The following is a 19,325-nucleotide window of genomic DNA, read 5'->3' on the forward strand; positions in this document are numbered from 1 at the left end:
ACCAAGGGGACTCCCAGTTTACTCAAGCACTTTATGACACACATACACACGCACACTCTGCCATACATGCTCCCAGTTTTTTTGCACACGTTCTCCACATACCTCTCTGTCGAGCACGCGGCTGATATATTTGCTGGTTTCATGTGCACAGCGAAGAGCTATCACACGCTTTTTCTATCAAATCTATCACGCTTTTTCGAATGCGAACTCAGCGTTTTGTGCTTCCAAGTCGAGGAACAAAGAGATAGAAAGCGAGAGACGCACGCGTTTGCAGAGCGTGCTGACGTCGATGGCGGTGACGCCGTTGTCGTACTGCTGGTGGCTCGTCTGGTTGCGGTAGAAGATGTGCGTGGGCGGGCACGAGCAGTGCAGGCGCGCCGTGTTCTCCAGCTTGATGCCCGTCAGCAACGACAGCTTCACCGCCGTGCTGTACACCACCTGGTCACGCAGGCAGCGCGCCAGACGTGGCGCCCGCCCGCAGTACTGCGCAACGAGTCAAACAAGTACAAGATAAACAAGTACACGTGTCACTATAGACATCGCAAGCGAACCCACGCTCCAAAAGCAGTTGCACCATTTGGGGTGTATGCTTGTGCCACAAAGATAATCGTCATCTGCCTTGCTTGCATTCACTTTCTTGAAAACGCTGCGCTCGCTACTTTCCTGTCGAGAATGCCACGTCATGCTGACAACACGCGTGCCGTTCGTGACTTGGAAGTACCGGGCTCGCAGCGTTAAAGAAAGAAAACTCAAGCAAAGCAGATGATTATCGTTGTGGTACAAGATACGCCCCCAAAGAGTGTAAACTTTTTAAAGAGTGCACGCGTATACGATCTCTCATGCATGCCTTCGCACGGTAGGCTCCGTCCCTTCAGAAGATATTCGTTCACTGGAAGCATCCGCCTACGAAGTGCGCATGACATGGTGGCCACTGGTTTGTTTTTCTTATTCTTTTTTTCCAAGGAAGTTGAAAAAGGGCAGTTATGGCATGCACTGGCTAAGATGTTGGCATTGTTGATGGGATTTTGGTATAGTTGAGTAGCGGCCGGCAATAATGCTGCTTTCCCCTTTCCCCTACCCCCAGTGTAGGGTAGCAAACCGGGTGCTCTTCTGGTTGACCTCCCTGCCTTTCCTGTCCTTGTTTTCTCTCTCCCTCTCTCTCTCTCTATCTTGGCACTGTTGCTGGTCAGCAGGACACCTATTGAAATAGTAAGACTCGGTACGTGTATAGGGATGTCATTTTTATAACTTTATCCCCTTTCATGAAAAACAAAGTTGCATGCGCGCGTTGCGCACATCTCGCTAGAAGACGGCTTGAGGGCGCCACGAAGAGATAGTTTGTGCGACACTTCCGAGACGCCGACACGTCCGCGGGGTTATGTTTGGAAGCAGTATACAGGGTGTCTGAGCTAACTTTAGCCAGAGTTTAAAAATATGCGAATGCCACGTAGCTGGCATTGACATTGACTCTCACTGACGCTTTTAATCTAATTATAATATGTGAGAACTTGATTAATTATTTGGGACTAATGTAATTAGGTAGAATGAAAAAAAAATAATCTGAGTATCTCCAAGCGACGGCAAACAACATTACCTTGGCTCTGTCCAGCTACGGGGCGTTCGCATATTTTTAAACTGTAGCTAAGGTTAGCTGGGATACCCTCATATATTCTATCGACGTCAAAAACTAACGAGAGAAAGCATGCATGATTTCCGGATGAGGAGCGCACCTTGTATTGGTCGTTGCCGTGTGACACGGTGCGTCCGTCCAGCGGGTCCCAGTCGAGGGGGCAGCTGAGGCCGTCAGGGCAGCGGCAGAGCTGCTCGGAGTTGATGCCGGCGAGGTTGAGTTGCACATAGGCGCAAGCGCTGTCTTCCATGCACTCCGGAAGCCCCTGCGACACGATTGGCGAATCAATTGCCGTTACGCACGTGCCGCCGCCTGTGCGTGTGTGTTACTCATGGGCCAGAAGTGAAACGCTGTACCTGCAGTGCGAATTGGCAGCTGTACATATAGTGAGTCGCCACTTTTCGACGAGACGTTCGTGTGGCCTACCACGTAAACAGCTGAGTGACTCGTGCTGACCATATTCTGTAGCCTCGGTGCAATGGCATACATTCGCACCACGCGGCTGACTTCATGGAGCGTTCTGACACTGCACAGACAATCCGTCTGCACCGTTTTTTGATCGCATCTAACTTTCGGTTAACCATACCTTTCCGTTCAAAAGATGCGCTTTCACCGAAGCTATTTGCAGTGACAGCAGCGCCAGAAACCACAGCCTAGGATTAAGGGAATGGGAGAAATGTGATTCAGACATCTTCGATAGTTCGTCGCGAGTCAACAGTGCCCGAGATCTGCTAAAGTCCAGCTGCGCATGCTCTGCGTATCCGCACGGTCACGTTCGAACGCGAAAGCACGATCATTCGCGCGCTTGCTGCAGGCAGACCTCGGCTAAGACGAGCGATGAAGGTGCCGTTCTTCTCTCTTCGAATACCCCCTCATTTTACAGCGAAGCTGTCTATGGCTAGGATCCGGGATTTTGTGGCGTCCGCGCGGAAGAACGAGTCTCTAAAAAGTGAGAGTGAGAGAGCCAACAACAAAAGCAAATGCATATATATCGCCGCTCGTGTCGGAGCTCTGTGTCTAAAACGGCGCTCCATCGCAGCTGTGTCTCTGTGAATGTACGACGTAGTGCGTGATGTAGTGGTGTGCGCCTGATAAGGCGACCAAGGGGAATTTTGGGTACCATTTCGCTCCACCGTTACTATGGGAAGGCCACGCGTGATCCGTACGCCTGAAGAACAGAGTATCTACGAGAAGCGACAGTTAGAGCAGCGGAGGTAGAGAGACCGTCGACGTCGTGCTAGCACAACGGCCCGAGAAGAAGAGCGTGCCCGCGATATGGTACGTAAGCGACGAGCAAGAGCCGACGACGCATATCGCGACGCCAAGAATGCCACGAAGAGACGTTGACGCCACGAGGGCACGGTGCCGGGATTCGACGGCGTCTACGCAAGGTTCCAAAGAGACTTTCTCGACCGCAACTTCGGATCAAGCTGCCGAGTATGCGATCGCCTATGGCTCTACAACGACCTGTCAGAAATCAACGGCATACGGTCGGAAGAGCGACGTAAGAGGGCGGTGGATGTGCATGCGCGATGCGTTCACGGCGAGAACGTTGGGCACTTTCGAGTCTGCGGCACGTTGCGCCATTCGTTGTCTTACGTGACAGACACATTTAATAACAGAGGTGACATACGAATGTGTTTGCTTCTCGGGTCACACATACCTGTTCCTGTGTTTTGTATGTTTATGAAACCAAATGCGTTGCATGTTGTTGTAATTGCCGCTGCTGACTGTTTCCTACAAAGGCAGCTGTGGGCCTTTGTCAAGCTGCCTCTACGGAGAGCAGCTTTTACCTACAGCTTCTTTCATCAGTGTGATGATGAAAAATAAACATTATTATTCCTATTATCATTGTTAATCAATCCAAACTTCATAAGCTTATCGGTTTCGTTTGACTTGGAATCCTTAACCAAAGAAGATTCGACGGGCAAAGTGTATGAAAGGTTCTGTACGCAACTGAAAAAAATTGAATTACGTTGCACACGGCTGACAGCTAAGCCGATAAGAAAGGCTCACTGCTGGATGAACATGGAAATTCTTGCTTCTATTTCGTATCAAGACACCTTGTGGAAACGCTGCAGAAGAAATCCCAGAAACCAAGCACAGCGCTTAGAATACAAGTCTGCAAGAAATAGAGTTGTTACTCTTCTGCGTAGCGCCAAACGCTGTTACTTCTTTTATAAGTTCCAAAAATCTTCAACTGATGTACGCAAAACCTGGTCTTTGGTAAATCATCTCAGAGGAGTGAGTTCCAGTAAACGGTCAGTTTTTGGTGCTTTTCAGCAACCTCCCACAGCAGGCTGGTGTTTTCAACAGGCACTTTGTTAGAGCGTCCCAAAGAGCTTTCTCTCCATCCGCAAACAGTCGGTCGTTAGGGCAATCCATATCTGCGTCAGTTTTTCTGCCGAGAATTTCGAAGGGTGATCTGGAAGAAAAAATTTACAGTTTCCGTCCTAACAAGCCCACTGGGTACGATGGAATATCTTTACACACCATCAGAAGGAATTTCAATGCGCCGTCAGATATTATCTTGCATATACTGAATAGTTTTTTGGCAGGTAACGGAAGGTGACGGAAGGTGATTCCAGAATGCCTAAAAAGTGCAGTTATTTTACCATTACACAAGTCAGGGAAGAAAGTATTGAAAACTATCGGCCAATTTTTATATTGCCGGTTATTGCTTAAGTCTTAGAAAAATTTCTTTTCCACACTATGTCTTATTTTCTTAACAAAGTTTTCATCCTAACTGATCGACAGTTTGGTTTTGTTTCAGGGCGTGGTACTGCGGCACTGCTTGAGGAATTTTCAGATGAACTGTTCTCGGCATTCGATCAGAATCTTTTCACGTGTGCGCTGTTCTTAGATGTAACGAAAGCGTTTGAATCCCTCAATAATCAAATCTTGGTAAGTAAACTAGATTTTGGGGGATTTCGTGGGCCTTTTTATAACATTCTCGAAAATTACTTGAGCAACAGATTTCAAGGGGTTGCTACCGATGATAAGGGCGTTTTTAGTTCTAAGCTGTCGTTGAAAGCGGGAGTTCCTCAGGGGTGCATTTTATCTCCATTGTTGTTTAATATCTTTGTTAATTACTTCCTTTGGCAATTTCCAAATGTTCTGTGTTCCAGTATATGAACGACACTGTGTTACTGGCAAAACCTCTTTCTTACAAAATGTCAACTGAAATGTTGCAAAATGACGTGTACAAGGCAATGCTTTGGTTCACTAATAATGGAATTTTTGTTAATACCCCCAAAAACACAACCTGTTTGTTTTCGCTCTCCACTCAAGACTACGGTAATCAACATGCATCTCTACTTACATGGGTCAGACTGTGTTTCTTGTAAATGTGCGCCTATTCCATACGTGGAATGTGTGAAATATCTCGGAATATATTTCGATAGTAAATTATCATGGCAGCATCACTTTTCACTTGTTTGTTCTAAACTGAGGTTAGTAGGTTGGATGTTGTTTAATATCAAATGTTTCGCATCTTTGTAAAAAAGATTATTGTACATACACTAGGTTAGTGTGTTGAGATACGGTATTACAGTATTCGGCTTCTGTTCGGATCGTTGGAGATGCAGGGTAGACAGGATTATAAAAAATATTCTTAAAAATGTTGCCTACAATTCCCCAACAGTAACGTTTGAAAATATCTTCCGTGAACTTGGTCTACCGAATTTTCATTCATTGCTTATAGAAACAGCTGTCGTCAAACTTTTTTGGAATTCCGCATTCAAACAATAAAGTGCCGCAACAGGAGAACTTAGAAAACACGTCCAGTAGGTAGTTCCTCTTTCAGCCACAAGGTATACTGCCGCCAGGCGCTGTGCATATGTGCCGGACATATTTAACAAATTACCAGATGAAATGTTTAATCCTACATCTAAAAGCACGCTGAAAGAAATATCATAGCAGCAATGGTGAGATTAACCCTCAAAACTTTTGTTTGCATCATAATATTTACTTCAACTTCCTTTGCTTTAAGTAGAGTAAACAAATGTTATCTTGCTCTTCTCCATTTTTATGGCAATAAACATTATTATTATTATTATTATTATTATTATTATTATTATTATTATTACCTATCATCACGATGACCACCAATCAGGACAATAACTATGTTTGTACCTTTGTTCAAAATTCTGTGTCGCCTCTATGTCGTGCGCCAAACAGCTTCGCTGGTCATCCACCTTCGCGGAGTGGAATGGCCCATGAATTTTTTTTTCGCAGCCCAACAACGTGATGATAAATGAAATAGTCGCAGCATTACGTAGCTGGTGTAAGGTGGTTGAACCATGTGAGACATGTGGTTTATACAGACGAAGCGTGGGCAATGGTTCAGGGCACAATGACATTTAATCATTGTTTCTTTTTTGTACAACAGAGGAAAGTACATATATATATGCATACATATATACACACACACACACACATATATATATATATATATATATATATATATATATATATATATATATATATGTGTGTGTGTGTGTGTGTGTGTATATATATTATATTAAATTGAGGACGACGCAACGAGCTATGTAAAGAAGAATGATGGGTGTAACGTTAAGCGATAAGAAAAGAGCCGATTGAGTGAGGGAAAAAACGCAAGTTAATGACATCTTAGTTGAAATCAAGAAAAAGAAATAGGCATGGGCAGGAGATGTAATGAGGAGGGAAGATAACCGATGGTCATTAAAGGTTACGGACTGGATTCCAAGGGAAGGGAAGCGTAGCAGGGGGCGGCAGAAAGTCAGGTGGGCGGGTGAGATTAAGAAGTTTGCAGGGACAACATGGCCACAATTAGGTCATGACCGGGGTAGTTGGAGAAGTATGGGAGAGGCCTTTGCCCTGCAGTGGGCGTAACGAGGCTGATGATATATATATATATATATATATATATATATATATATATATATATATATATATCATCAGCCTCGTTACGCCCACTAACCTTGCGGCTATATCGGGTTTAGCGACGCTCTCATCAAGAGCGAAGCAAGCACGGCTCAAATTTTTGTTTAACTTGATTCACAACTATTATAAGATAGACCTAACAAAATACATATGTTTTTCGCAGTCACGATCAACGAGACATAAGCATGTACACGCTTTAACAGAATATTCATGTCATAATGACACATTCACGTACTCTTATTTCCCCCTCGTGATAAGGGAATGGAATCGCCTCGATGCTTGTCATTTCTGCACACTCATTATCTCAGTTCACATCACGGTTAGAATCCATATCAAGCAATCAGTAACGCATTTTTATTCACATAACATGCTTTGCAACTATTGTAAGCCATGCTGATTATCGTTAAGGTGTTTACTATTATTTTTGTTCCCGTTTTCTGTCCTTTTCATGATGTATTCTCTGTATTGCTGCGCATGTCTCCTAGAAATGTGATATCTATATTTGTAGTTTTTTTGCGTATTCTTACCTTGCTCCTTTACGTTCCTTGTTTGGTTTATTGACGCGCAATTTGTATGTGCACTTTAATACCATGTATTTCATTTTTGTATGTCCACCTGCTATGGTCCCTGATGGGACTGGCAGTATAGAAAATATATATATATATATATATATATATATATATATATATATATATATATATATATATATATATATATATATATATATATATATGAATTCGTATCTATACTCATTGACATAAATTTACTGATTATTTACTTCGAAGCACATATTGCAATTTACAGATTGTAGCCGGTGAGCTTGCAAGCCGTATCCACTTGGAATGAATTGCCAGAATGACACATGTATGAGATATGCGCCATCAAAATCGCCGTAAGAATGCTCTGTTGTTCCACTTACTTTTTTTAACAAACGCTCTTATATGCATTGAAGCACAAAAGTAACCGGGACGACCATGAATTTCGTTCCACACTTTGGTAAATAATATCTCGAAACTGGTGCCATCCTGAAAATTCATTTCCAGAGAATGTCTTGTGAACTCGCCAGCTACAATTCGTAAATTGCAATATGTGCCGTAAAGTAAACAATTCGCAAATTAATTAGAGATTTTTTGTTAATTAGTTGAATATGTGCTTCGATTTCTCGGGCTATAGTGATGTCCGACTCTCGGAATAACCCTGTTCTAGGACGAGGATTATGCTATTTGCCACAGGGGATTTTTTGAAATTCCGGAAAATTTGAAAATTATCACCCAGTATACAGGGTGAATTTACAAATTCTAGCCAGGGAGTTCGCAAGGCGGCTCCTACCCATCGTTGTTGCTCAGTTGCTATGGTGATGGGCTGCTGAGCACGAGGTCGCGGGATTGAATCCCGGCCACGGCGGCCGCATTTCGGTGGGGGCGAAATGCGAAAACACACGTGTACTTAGATTTAGGTGCACATTAAAGAACCCCAGGCGGTCAAAATTTCCAGAGTCCTCCACTACAGCGTGCCTCATAATCAGAAGGTGGTTTTGGCACGTAAAACTCCATAATTCAATTCAAGGCGGATCCACTCGGAACGAATTCTCGGGACGACACCAGTTTCGAGACATTAATTCCAGAACATTGCGGAGAAATGCATTGACGTTCTGTTAGTTCAGTGCTTCAACGCATTAAACGACATTTCGTTAAGAAAGTAAGTGGAATAGTGCATTTTTACCGTAAGTTTGACGGCGCATATCTCGTAAATGATGTCATCCACACCATTCTGTTCAAGTGGGTGGCCTTGCAGTCTCACCCGCTATAATTTTTAAATTGCAATATGGTCCATAAGGTAATTAGTTACAATCTTAGTCAATTTATGTTAATTAGTTGTTTATGCAGTCATGTTTTTGTTCAAGTAATACCCGCTTCTTCGAGTAGACCAGCTCATGGACTAGAATTGGGGTACAGCTGCCACAAGTAATTGAAAAAAAATTGAAAGTGTTCGCTAAAACACCCTATATAGCTCACTACCTTTCAATAGTGAGCTACATTATAGAAGGTGTTTCAGTGCATATGGCCAGCCGATTCGTCCGTCCATCCGTCTGACGGTCGCCTGTACGCCTAAAACTCCTTCGGCGCTACCCATGCGCATGCGCGAAAAATAAGTAGAGAGAGAAAGAGAGGCGCACGGTTAGCCAACACCACATAGATAGCACAAGGCCTTTTTACTCCGATCCATGACGCCACGCTACCTGGCCCGAAATTTCCATTGACAAGGCTGGCGTGGTGAAAGCGGTGACGTCAAAATCACTGTTGCCGACTCGGGAGCATCCCCATTAGATTCTGTGGCACTCGGGCTAGGTAACATGACGTCATGGATTGGAGTGAAAAGGCCTTGTGCTATCTAGGTGTGTTGGATTAGCTGCGCCAGTAATGACGTCTTCATCTCCGTCGCAGCCGAGCGCGGGCGCGCAACAGTTTCTCTCCGGCGCCGAAATGGGTAGGTCACGCGTCATACGCACTCCTTAGGAGCAGGCAGCTTTCGAGAGCAATGCCGCGAGCAGAACCGAGAATGAGCTCGTCCACGCCGTGCCGATGCTGCAGCCGGGGCACAAGAACAGGCTTGCGCAGCCGAGCGCAAGCAGCAACTGCGTACCGAGGATCCTGCGTACCGAGGAATTTGGCAGCCTACCAAGCCGTCGTTTAATGAACCATCGGGATTAATCCAGTAATAAACAGCGAGGCCACACGTTTCAGTTTCGCTGGTTAACCATCTGTACGGGGCGCTTGGGCGAGAGAGAGAGAGTGAACTTTAATCAGCACCAGCAGTTTAGTCGGCTGGGCCTACGCCTCCCACGATGGTACGTCGAGGTCTTGCCTCTTCGCCGCTTCGTAGGCCTGCTGGGTCGTCCAGAGTTGGTCGTCGAGATGGGAGCTGCGCAGGGCGGCATGCCATCTCGACGAGAGGGTCACGGGATTAAGGTCTGGGTATTGATCGCGGGGTATATGGTGTGATAGCGTGTGAGGGAGGGGTATTTATTGGTCTGTAACAGGCGAAGGGTGGTTGCCTGTGCTCTGTTTACCTTGCGGTGAGGGGTGGGGAAGGTTCTTGCGAGGTAAAATGACTTTACAAGGTCGTTGTATCTTGTAAAGCGGTCGCGTCCTGCGGGGTGCACCTGCACCGTCTCCGGTACAGTTGACTAGTCCTCGTGCTACGGAGTGTGTAACCTCGTTGAGGTTGGTGAGGTGCGGGTGGACAACGCCGGCGTGTGCTGGGATCCAGACGAGGGTGATTTGATTTTCAGACGAATGCGGGGCTTGTTGTAAGATACGGAGTGATTGTTGAGAAATACGACCCTTGATGTAGTGGTTGATTGCTGCGCGAGAATCGCTCAGTATGGTGTGACAGGCTGGGTAAAGAGTGGCCAGGGCGATGGCCACTTCATCGGCCATCTCGGCATTTTGGTAACGATGTTGGCAGCATGTCGGAGCAAGCCGCCTGCTATAGTAACCACCGCAAAGCACCGTTTATCTTGGTAGCCAGCTGCGTCGACGAAGGTGACGCCCGCGGTGTTGGCAATTAGCTTTGATGAGGGAGGTAGCTCGTGCCTTCCTGCGTTCTTTGTTGTGGTCTGGGTGCATGCTTTTGGGAATAGAGTCGGCGTGTATCCATTGCTGAATATCGCGTGGTATTGGGTGTTTGTCTCCATGTTGACGGTGGTAGGTGATATCAAGCTTGGTTAGAATGCTGCGGCCCGTTTCCGTAAGGGTAAGTCGCTCTAGTTGGGATCGACTTTGCGCTTCGATTAACTCGTCTAGAATGTTGTGGATACCTAATTGTAGTAGAAGTTCCGTGCTGGTGTGGTTGGGTAGTCTTAAGGCTGGCTTATAGGCTCCTCTGATGATGATGATGTCCAGTTTAGTCTTTTCAGCTTTGTACCAGTTGAGAAAGGGCGCAACGTAAGTAATGTGACAGATGATAAAAGATTGGACAAGGCGGATGAGGCTTTCTTGCTTCATACCCCCTCGTTGGTTGGTCTCTCGTTTCAGCAGTCTGGATGTATTAGCGGTCTGTCGAAGGATCTCGGAGATAGCCGTAGAGTTAGCTCCGTTGGCTTCTATGGTCATACCAAGAACACGGATGCTAGGGACCACAGGTATATGGGTCTGTCATCCCTCAGGTGGAGTTTGATTTCCTCGTATTGGCGTTTATTCGTGGAGCCCCATGGGGGGCCTCCACAGAGTGTGGGGCGGTATGGGAGAAGCTCCGACTTTTCAGGGGAACAGCGGAGTCCTGTGCCTTCAAGATAATTCTCTACGACGTCAATGGCGTCTTGTAGGGCAGTTTAGATTTGGCCGTCACTGCCCTTTGCAGCCCATACTGTAATGTCGTCGGCGTATATGGTGTGTTCAATGCCGTCGAGTTTTTGTAGTCCTTGTGCTAATCCGAGCATAACAAGATTAAACAGTATTGGGGAAATGACAGAGCTTTGCAGTGCGCCCGTGCTGCCGAGGGAGAGTTCCTCCGATCGAATGTCTCCGACCGAAAGTAAGGCCTTCCGATTGGATAGAAAGTCTCTTAAGTAGTTGTAAGTGCGTTCTCCTAGGTTGAGCCAGGAGATACGTTTGAGGATGGTGGAGTGCCTGATGTTTTCGAAGGGGCACTTGGGGTCGAGGTCCAAGATCGCCTTCGTGGGACGGAATTCGCCATCTAGGATTTGATGCTGAAGTTGGAGCGTAGCGTCTTGGGTGGAAAGATGCTGTTTAAAGCCAATTATAGAGGGGGGGGGGGGGGTAAACAGATGTGTCTTCGAGGTGAGTGTTTACACGGGTTAGGAGTGCGTGCTCCATGACCTTGCCTGCACGTGGAGTTAGAGAGATGGGCCGGAGATTGGCGAGGCAAGATGGTTTACCGGATTTGGGGATGAGAATTACTTTGGCCGTTTTCCATGTCAGAAGAATGGATCCTTGGCGCCTGCAGTTGTTGATGTATACGGTGAGCTGTGGCACCGAGGGATCATCTAGATTTCTTAGTGTTTTATTCGTAACACCATCTGGGCCTGGCGCCGAACGCCTGTTCAGCTTGTGCAGGGCAGCATGAATCTCTGCCACGCTCAAATCTTCATCAAGGGCAGGGGTGGAGGTCCCTGTGTATGGCCCGTGAGGTTGAGTGGGTCCAGATGGGATGTACTTTTGACATAAGCTATTCTTAACGTGGTCCTTTCCATGCGTCTTGCTTTTTGTGAATAAAAGCTTGGTGAGGCGATCTTGTTGATATGAGCGGGTGGTGGTGCTATCAATCAAATGTTTGAGGATTTTCCACGAGCGGGGGTGGTGGAGTTGCCCGTCTAGAGAGTGACAGAGCTCTGTTCATTGCTGTTGACTTAGAACGCGGCAGTCTGCATCAATTTCCTTGTTGAGAAGTGCGACCTTCCGTCTGAGTCTTCTATTGAGCCGTTGTCCCTTCCATCTAGAGAGGATGGATGATTTGGCCTCGATAAGGTGGGCGAGTCTGCTGTTCATGTGCTCAGTCGGGCATCTGTTGTGATAATGTGGGTGGCCGATATAGTATCAGACAGTAGATCGCATGACCATGATTCTGTGTCGGTAATGGGAGTGTCCGTCGTTGCTGTTACACGGCGTTTACGGAACGCATCCCAGTCCGTCCAAGTAAAGTCCCCTGCGCTTCTCGTAACGGCTGTTAGGCGTGGGCGAGTAATTTCGATGATAGAGTGATCACTCCCGAGGTCATGTTGGGTGTTGCGCCAATGGGCGTTGTCTGCGTTTCTGGTGAAAGTGAGGTCTGGTGTCGTGTCTCGTTCAGTAGAAGCGCCAAGGCGAGTGGGGAAAACTGGGTTAGTAATGAGTGTAAGCCCGATATCATGGGAGTCTTGCCATAAGTTACGACCTGCAGCAGAGCTGTGTCTATAACCCCATCCTGTGTGCAGGAGATTGAAGTCGCCTCCGATGATAAGGGGGCTGCTGTCTGCGATGTTAAGGGCCTTTTTGAAGAGGGTTAGAAATCGGCTATGGCGTTGAGATGGAGTATTGTATACATATTGAGGATAACTATTCCTTCCTTTCGTTTTCTGTGCGGGATGAGCTCAATAAAGAGGTGTTCGATGCGCCGATCGTGGAGATCGTGTTCGATTGCGGTAATTCTTTTTCGAACTAGTGTGAAGACTCCATGTGGAGCGTTGTTCGTGGTGAAAGGTTGATATCCTGGAAGTTTGACCGGAGTGTCGTGCGTTTCCTGGAGTAAGATTACGTCGGGTTGACATGAAGTAGTACGGAGGTGTTGACGGAGAACGGGTTGTTTATGGAGGTAGACTCGGCAGTTCCACTGCCAGAATGTTGCGTCAGTGTTAGTGTGGGCCATGATGAAGGATAGGGGATGCCACAGGTGGCAGGGTGGCGGCGACGGTTCCTGTGGTGTCATGGCTACGGCTTGAGCGGGGGAAGCGGTTTGTGTGAAAAGGGTTTGAATATTAGGTTCCACGGCGGTGACTCTGGGAATAAGGGCGATTATAGAATTGTGTAAAGTTTCCACCGTGCTTTGGAGTGTTACGAGCACGCCCTTGACTTCGGAGCGTACTTGGCCCTGAGCTCCTTCTTGGAGGGCTCATTTTTTTGGGGCTGGTCTTGAGAGTTCTTCGGGTTGGCTGTTGGTAGCGGGTTCTGGGGTGTTGGGTGGGGGTTGGGTTTTGGGTTGTTTGAGGCTGTAAGCGTCCTGGGTAAGCTTTTGGATTAAATCACGCATATATGCGTTTTCTTTCTGAAAGCGTTCGATATCTGTGTTGTCTGTGTTGGGTTTAGGCAGTGGGGGGATCTTACGTGACCCTCTCGCGAGACGCCCGTCAGGGCCTCTGCGAAGCTCACCTTTTCTGAGGTATATCTGGCTCCTGGAGTCGACGTGCATCTTGATCTGGAACGGCCCGCCCTCGGTCTGGAGAGGGAGCGGGACCGGGACCGGTGCTTGGTCTCCATGGACGGGAAATCTTCTGATTGATGGGCTGAATGCTGTGCTACTCGGCGTTCTCTGAGGCGTCTTCGTATAACGTACGGCGTTTTGTATCTGGCAGCACAAGCTTTATCCGCTGTGGGGTGGGGTCCACTAGACAACGTGCACTTGGGTGTGCATACACTGGTGATGTCGATCTGGGCTTGGGCGAGATTTTTCTTTTATTACTCACAACAAAGATGCGCTTACTGGCACTTTCACCCGGTGCAGATATATCCTTCGCGTGTGTATATAGATATACTGTGACGTCATAGTAAGGGCCGACCTTTATTGAGCCTGAGAGACGCGACGAAGAACCCTCGGCCCAGTCCACTATGACGATGCGACTACCCGCACGATGAAGAAGAAGGGCACACACATGATGATGATAATATACAGATGATGAGGTGCACAATAAATGCCCACAATACAGAGTGTTTCAGCTAACTTTAGCGGAGTTTAAAAATATGCGGATGCACTCTAAGACGACCCGACCAAATCTATGTTGCTCACCTTTGTATGTAGTGTGTCACGCTATTTTTTGTATTTTGCCTAATTAGATAATGAATCAAGATTAATTACAACTTCAGAAACAACAAAGCTAGGCAAAAAGTCAGAAGCAGTTAGGGATCTTTGAAAGCTATCGCGTTCCACTCTTAAAGGCCAAAGCTTAAGCGCTTGTCTGTGGTATTTGTTTCCTTGTGTCCTCGTCTTTTTCGCGCTGTTTCACCTCAGTTCTAAGTATGAACCAACTAGCCCTCATCAAGAGCTTACTTAAGCGTCCTCCAAATTAGAGTGAATGGACTTCTGTCTAAAAGCAACAAATTTGGTTGCAAAAGCCTTCATTGTGGATCGTATTTAGTGCACTCCAGGAGGAGATGATTCACGTCTTCATCTGGATGGTCACAAGAACACTGCGGACTAGAGGCACGTTTTATCCTGTATAAGAAGTGTCTCGTAAATGCAGTACCAAGCGGCAGGCGGTGCACCAATGTTTGAAATTTTCTGTTTTCTCTTAGATTTTTCGGAATTGATAGGTTTATACATGGGTCTGCAATGTATAACTCCGAGTTCTTAGATTGCTGATCAAACCAGGTAATTTTGCTGAGACGACAGGATGCCTGTCTCAGGAGCATACGGACTTCACTATCCAAAAGGGGAACATTGATTCTGTCTGCGTTATTGTGCGCCCCATCCGCAGTTGCGTCCGTTGCAGTATTACCAGGAATATTGCAGTGCCCGCGGGTATACACTGAAATGCAATTACGTGATTCATTGCGTTTGCTTTTGTATGTTCTTTGAGCGTCTGATTGAATAGCAAAGTGTTCTAAGAATTTTATTATTGCTTTGTAACAATGTGAGAGCGACTTGCGAATCGCTAAAGATAACCCGTTTATTGAGCATTCTTTTCTGATGTCATGAAACGCAAGGCACACAGGATTGCAAACAGTTCTGCCATGGTGGAATTAAGATGTCTTTCGGGGTAATCTAAATATTTGATCTAGTGTCAAATGTGGAATGACGAATGCTGAAGTCGAAGAATTTTTATGACACGATTCGTCTGTATACACTTGGATGTACTGGGGGACATAATGAGTAAATTTAGAACAGCGCCAGTTGCTATGCGGCTACCATGAACATGTCTCTCTTAGATATAATCCCGTCGACCGATAATATTATTATAGGACTTGTTAACATCCAAGGAGGGTGACTAACATCCACTTTGCATAATTGAAATCTTGGTAATAATGCTTTATGTTCTTGAACATCATGAATTTTGCTTTTGTTTCGTTTGCTAAGGGCGAGGTTTAACGGTTGCTTCTCGTGTTTGGTTAAATGAGATAAATATGTCGTCATGTTTCAACCGTTCGTATGACTGGAAGTGGTGGGTGACGAGCTTCAGCAATTACTAGAGAACTCGAGGTAGCCTGCTGAACCCACAAGACATACTTGCAGCCCCCTTGCCAGTAAACGTTGAAAACGTTCATCAGAGGAGGAGGAAATAAAGAGAGAAGGCAGGGATGTTAACCAGAAATGCGTCTGGTTGGCAACCCTACTCCGGTGGCCGGGAAAGAGGGAATAAAAAAATAAGATAGAGAGGGGGCAGGGGGGAGGGTAAGGAAAGCTGCGGTGAGCTCGTGCACGCACGCGCAGTGCCTGAGCAAGTCAAAAGACGTTCACGTAGGCCAGTCGCCCTCAAGAAAGACAAAAGTGCCTTCGTAACTTTGTAGGCCGACGAGCGATGGGGACAATCTTCAAGTAGCACTTGAAGCAGAAGTTTGCGATAAGGAATCCGAACTAACTGGCCCAACTTGCCGTCTTCATGTTGCGATAAACCACGGAGAATAGGTGCCGAATAAGCAATTTTTGTTTTGTTATTGCGTTATGAACTTGTAACTGCGTTATGAACTTGGCCGCCTTGTCGGCTAAAACTGACGCACGCCATACCAAGGTAATAGGGATGCTATCAGAGGTCCGAGCTAATCAGCAAAAACCTGAGGAAAAAGTTTCCAGCTTAGCCAGTAGGCTCGCAATAGTTGAATCCCTGGTGAAATCATATGAATCAAATCAGAATGGTGTTGATCTACCGAGAGTAGTCGATGAAGCTGTGCGAGACCAAACTGCAGCAATAACTTCTCGGTTGGACGAGCTGGAAGACCGCTCTCGCCGCGAGAACCTTATATTCTACGGGATTCCATACGTCCCAGCTGAGAACTGGTCCGAATCTGAAACTAAAATTTGAAACTTCCTTACCAGTTTACTACAGATAACTTTAATAGATGAAGCCATTTCCCGCGCCCACAGGCTGGGTTCCTACGCAGCAAATAAACACCGGCCTATAATCGTAAAATTCTCGTCCTCGAAGCATAAGCAAAAGGTTTTCACTGAGTGAAAAAAATTTAAAGGTTGTGGCATTTCTGTTAGCGAAGACATCCGCCGCGCCACACGCTTGTCACATAAAAATTTGATTGAATTCGGAAAGGCTAGCGGACAGGAATATATGCTACGCCTTAACCGTCTACAAATCGACAAAAAAAAACTTACGTTTACTGTCCGGTAACTGATCGAGTCTGCGAAATCCACACAGACGAGCTTCGTTCAACAAATTCTGTCTCAAATGCACCTTCTGACGCCCCTAGCAATTCACAAACATAGCGGAGTCATGGTCCGGTGGCAAAAAACATTTCTCTTTTGTATTCAAATATTCGCAGCGTATGCAACAAGCGGGATGCTTTATCTTTTGTCGTCGACACGTGCAGTGCCGATATTGTTATCTTGACAGAGACATGGCTTTCTAGCAAAACTGAAGACCGTGAAATTTTTGAATGCGAGGGTGTTTACCGTTTCTATCGACATGACCGTGATGTGCGGTGTGGTGGCGGCGTACTTATTGGTGTTCGTGATTCGATTACCACTGCTGCAATTGAGCTTGCGCCATCATTAGAGCTAGTGTGCACGCACGTAGGCTTCGAACGCAAAAATTTTATCATTTGCGTCGTTTACAGGCCCCCTTCCTCACCTAACACATTTTGTTCAGACCTTCACGATGCCTTAAATAGTCTAAGTTTACGGTTCCCTTCTACGCCACTAATACTCCTCGGGGACTTTAGCTTTTCTGGCATTAACTGGCATACTGATCCCCCTTCAACCCAAGAGTGCTGTTCTGAATATTCCGAATCCATCAGCCTTTGCCTCGATTTGAACCTGCACCAGCTTGTTCTGAAGCCTACTCGATGTTCTGCACACTCGGCTAATATCCTAGATTTAATCATCCTTACATCCCCGAAATTTGTTTCGCCTCTAACTTACCTACCGGCTATTAGCGATCATTGTATAATCCAGTGTAATTTGCAGTTAACCATCCCGTCTGTTACCTCGTCTAAAGTTATTCGTGATTACAGAAATGCTGATTTTGCCGCAATTAATTACGAACTACAATCTTTCATCATTGACTACATTCCAAATTTCCACTCCCGATCGGTTGAAGAAAACTGGTCAATTTTCAAAGAAAAAAGCCAACTCCTTAATTAACCGGTACATCTCGGAAAAACGTATTTATTCTAATTCACGCGCCTTGGTTGAACTCGCGTCTTAAACGTTTACTGAACAAAAAGAAAAGGATTTTCCGCCGAGCAAAAATAACTGGCAGTCATGAGCGTTGGAATGCTTACACAATAGCACTGAGCGACTACAAGAACGCTGTATCAGAGTCGAAAACAACATTTTATGAGCACACGTTGCCTCCTCTCTTGAAAGACAACCCACAGAAATTTCGGAGTGGTGTCAACGGTAAAAAATCTAGTGCCATTGAACTGTGCGATCTTGACAACGAACCTGCCGATAGCAGTGTATATTGTGAATTGTTGAATGACGCGTTAATCTCTGTATTTTCAGATTCTGTGCTGTGCCCAAGCGCTGTTTTTTCTGATGGGCTTTATTTTCCTATGCTTCCTATAACCATTGACCTTGATGACGTTGTAAAGTTGATACAGATCTCAAAAGTTTCTGCAAGCACTGGAGTAGATGGTATCAACTCGAACTTTCTTAAGGGACCTATTACTTATTCATCTATTACTCTGAGCGAAATCTTTGCTCAGTCACTTCAAACCACCATCCTTCCGAACGCTAGGAAGGCCGGGAGGGTGATACCCGTACATAAGTCTGGCAGTCGTTACTCCCCACTTAATTACAAACTTATATTCCTAACCTGCGTTCCCTGCAAATTAATGGAGTACATAATTTACTCACACCTGGTTTCATTTATCGAGTCAAACTTATTTTTTACCCCCTACCAACACGGATTTAGAAAACACTTTTCCTGCGAAACACAGCTTTTGTCATTCACTAAGGATTTATTCAAGGCGATGGATGCTAACGCTATTATTGACTGCATTTTTTTAAAGTTCGCCAAAGCCTTCGATACTGTTTCACACGCATTACTTTTAACTAAATTAAGTAACCTCAGCATTGATCCTAACGTAATTGCTTGGATTAAGTGTTTTTTGTCTAACCGTTCACAATTTGTTTATGATAACGAATGTTTCTATTCCACTGGTCGAGTAACCTCCGGTGTGCCGCAAGGGTCGGTTCTAGGACCAGTATTATTTTTAATTTATATTAATGACCTCCCAGACCAAATTAAATCATCAATTAAGTTAATCACCGATGACTGTGTTCTTTATCGTGTCATTTATAACTCTGGCGACTGCGATACTCTTCAATCAGACATTGGCATAGTAACATCATGGTTTTCTAGATCCCAAATGAAGCTCGATCAATTCTAATAAATGTAAGACGATGCGTGTGTCCCGTGCTGTCAGAAATACCACCCTTCCTACGTACAATATTAACAACATATCTCTAGAAAATGTTTCATCAAACAAATATCTTTGTATCCACATTGCACACAATCTTACATGAAACGTTCATATAAATTACATTTACGGTAACGATAATCGCATGCTTGGGTTTTTACAGCGTAATTTTTCGTCGGCTATTGCAGCTGTCGAGTTACTTCTGTACAAATCCTTAGTGAGACCTAAACTTGAATATGCATGCTCCATTTCCGACCCTTCTACTCTAATGTTAAAAAAATGCCATCGAATCCATTCAAAACCGAGCTACTCGTTTTATTCTTTCGAATTATTCTCGTCATGCAAGTGTCTCGTCAATGAACCTAACCCTTGGCTTGCCTAACCTAGAGTTACGTCGTAAAGACTTTCGCCTATGCCTTTTTCATAAGATTTATTACACTAATGAAGCACTTAAGGATGAAATAACC

At 45.5% G+C, this 19,325-nt stretch overlaps 1 protein-coding gene across 5 annotated transcripts in view; it reads right to left on the reverse strand.

Annotated features, from left to right (window-relative positions):
* The window catches only part of LOC135902871 (U-scoloptoxin(11)-Sm5a-like), a 192,093-nt gene that overhangs the window by 3,115 nt on the left and 169,653 nt on the right, over positions 1 to 19,325 (reverse strand). For 2 of the 5 annotated variants that reach the window (XM_065433139.2, XM_065433143.2), the window contains exons 4-5: positions 1,731 to 1,895; positions 265 to 483 (exon numbers count right to left, since the gene is read on the reverse strand). In XM_065433139.2, the coding sequence (XP_065289211.1) occupies positions 265 to 483; positions 1,731 to 1,895 (384 nt within the window). Of the gene's footprint in view, positions 1 to 264; positions 484 to 1,730; positions 1,896 to 1,959; positions 2,165 to 16,588; positions 16,727 to 19,325 lie in introns of those variants that run through there. The other 3 variants (XM_065433141.2, XM_065433140.2, XM_065433142.2) reach the window with 3 other exon arrangements.

This window comes from Dermacentor albipictus, chromosome 1, assembly GCF_038994185.2.
Source record: "Dermacentor albipictus isolate Rhodes 1998 colony chromosome 1, USDA_Dalb.pri_finalv2, whole genome shotgun sequence".
Lineage (NCBI taxonomy): Eukaryota > Metazoa > Arthropoda > Arachnida > Ixodida > Ixodidae > Dermacentor > Dermacentor albipictus.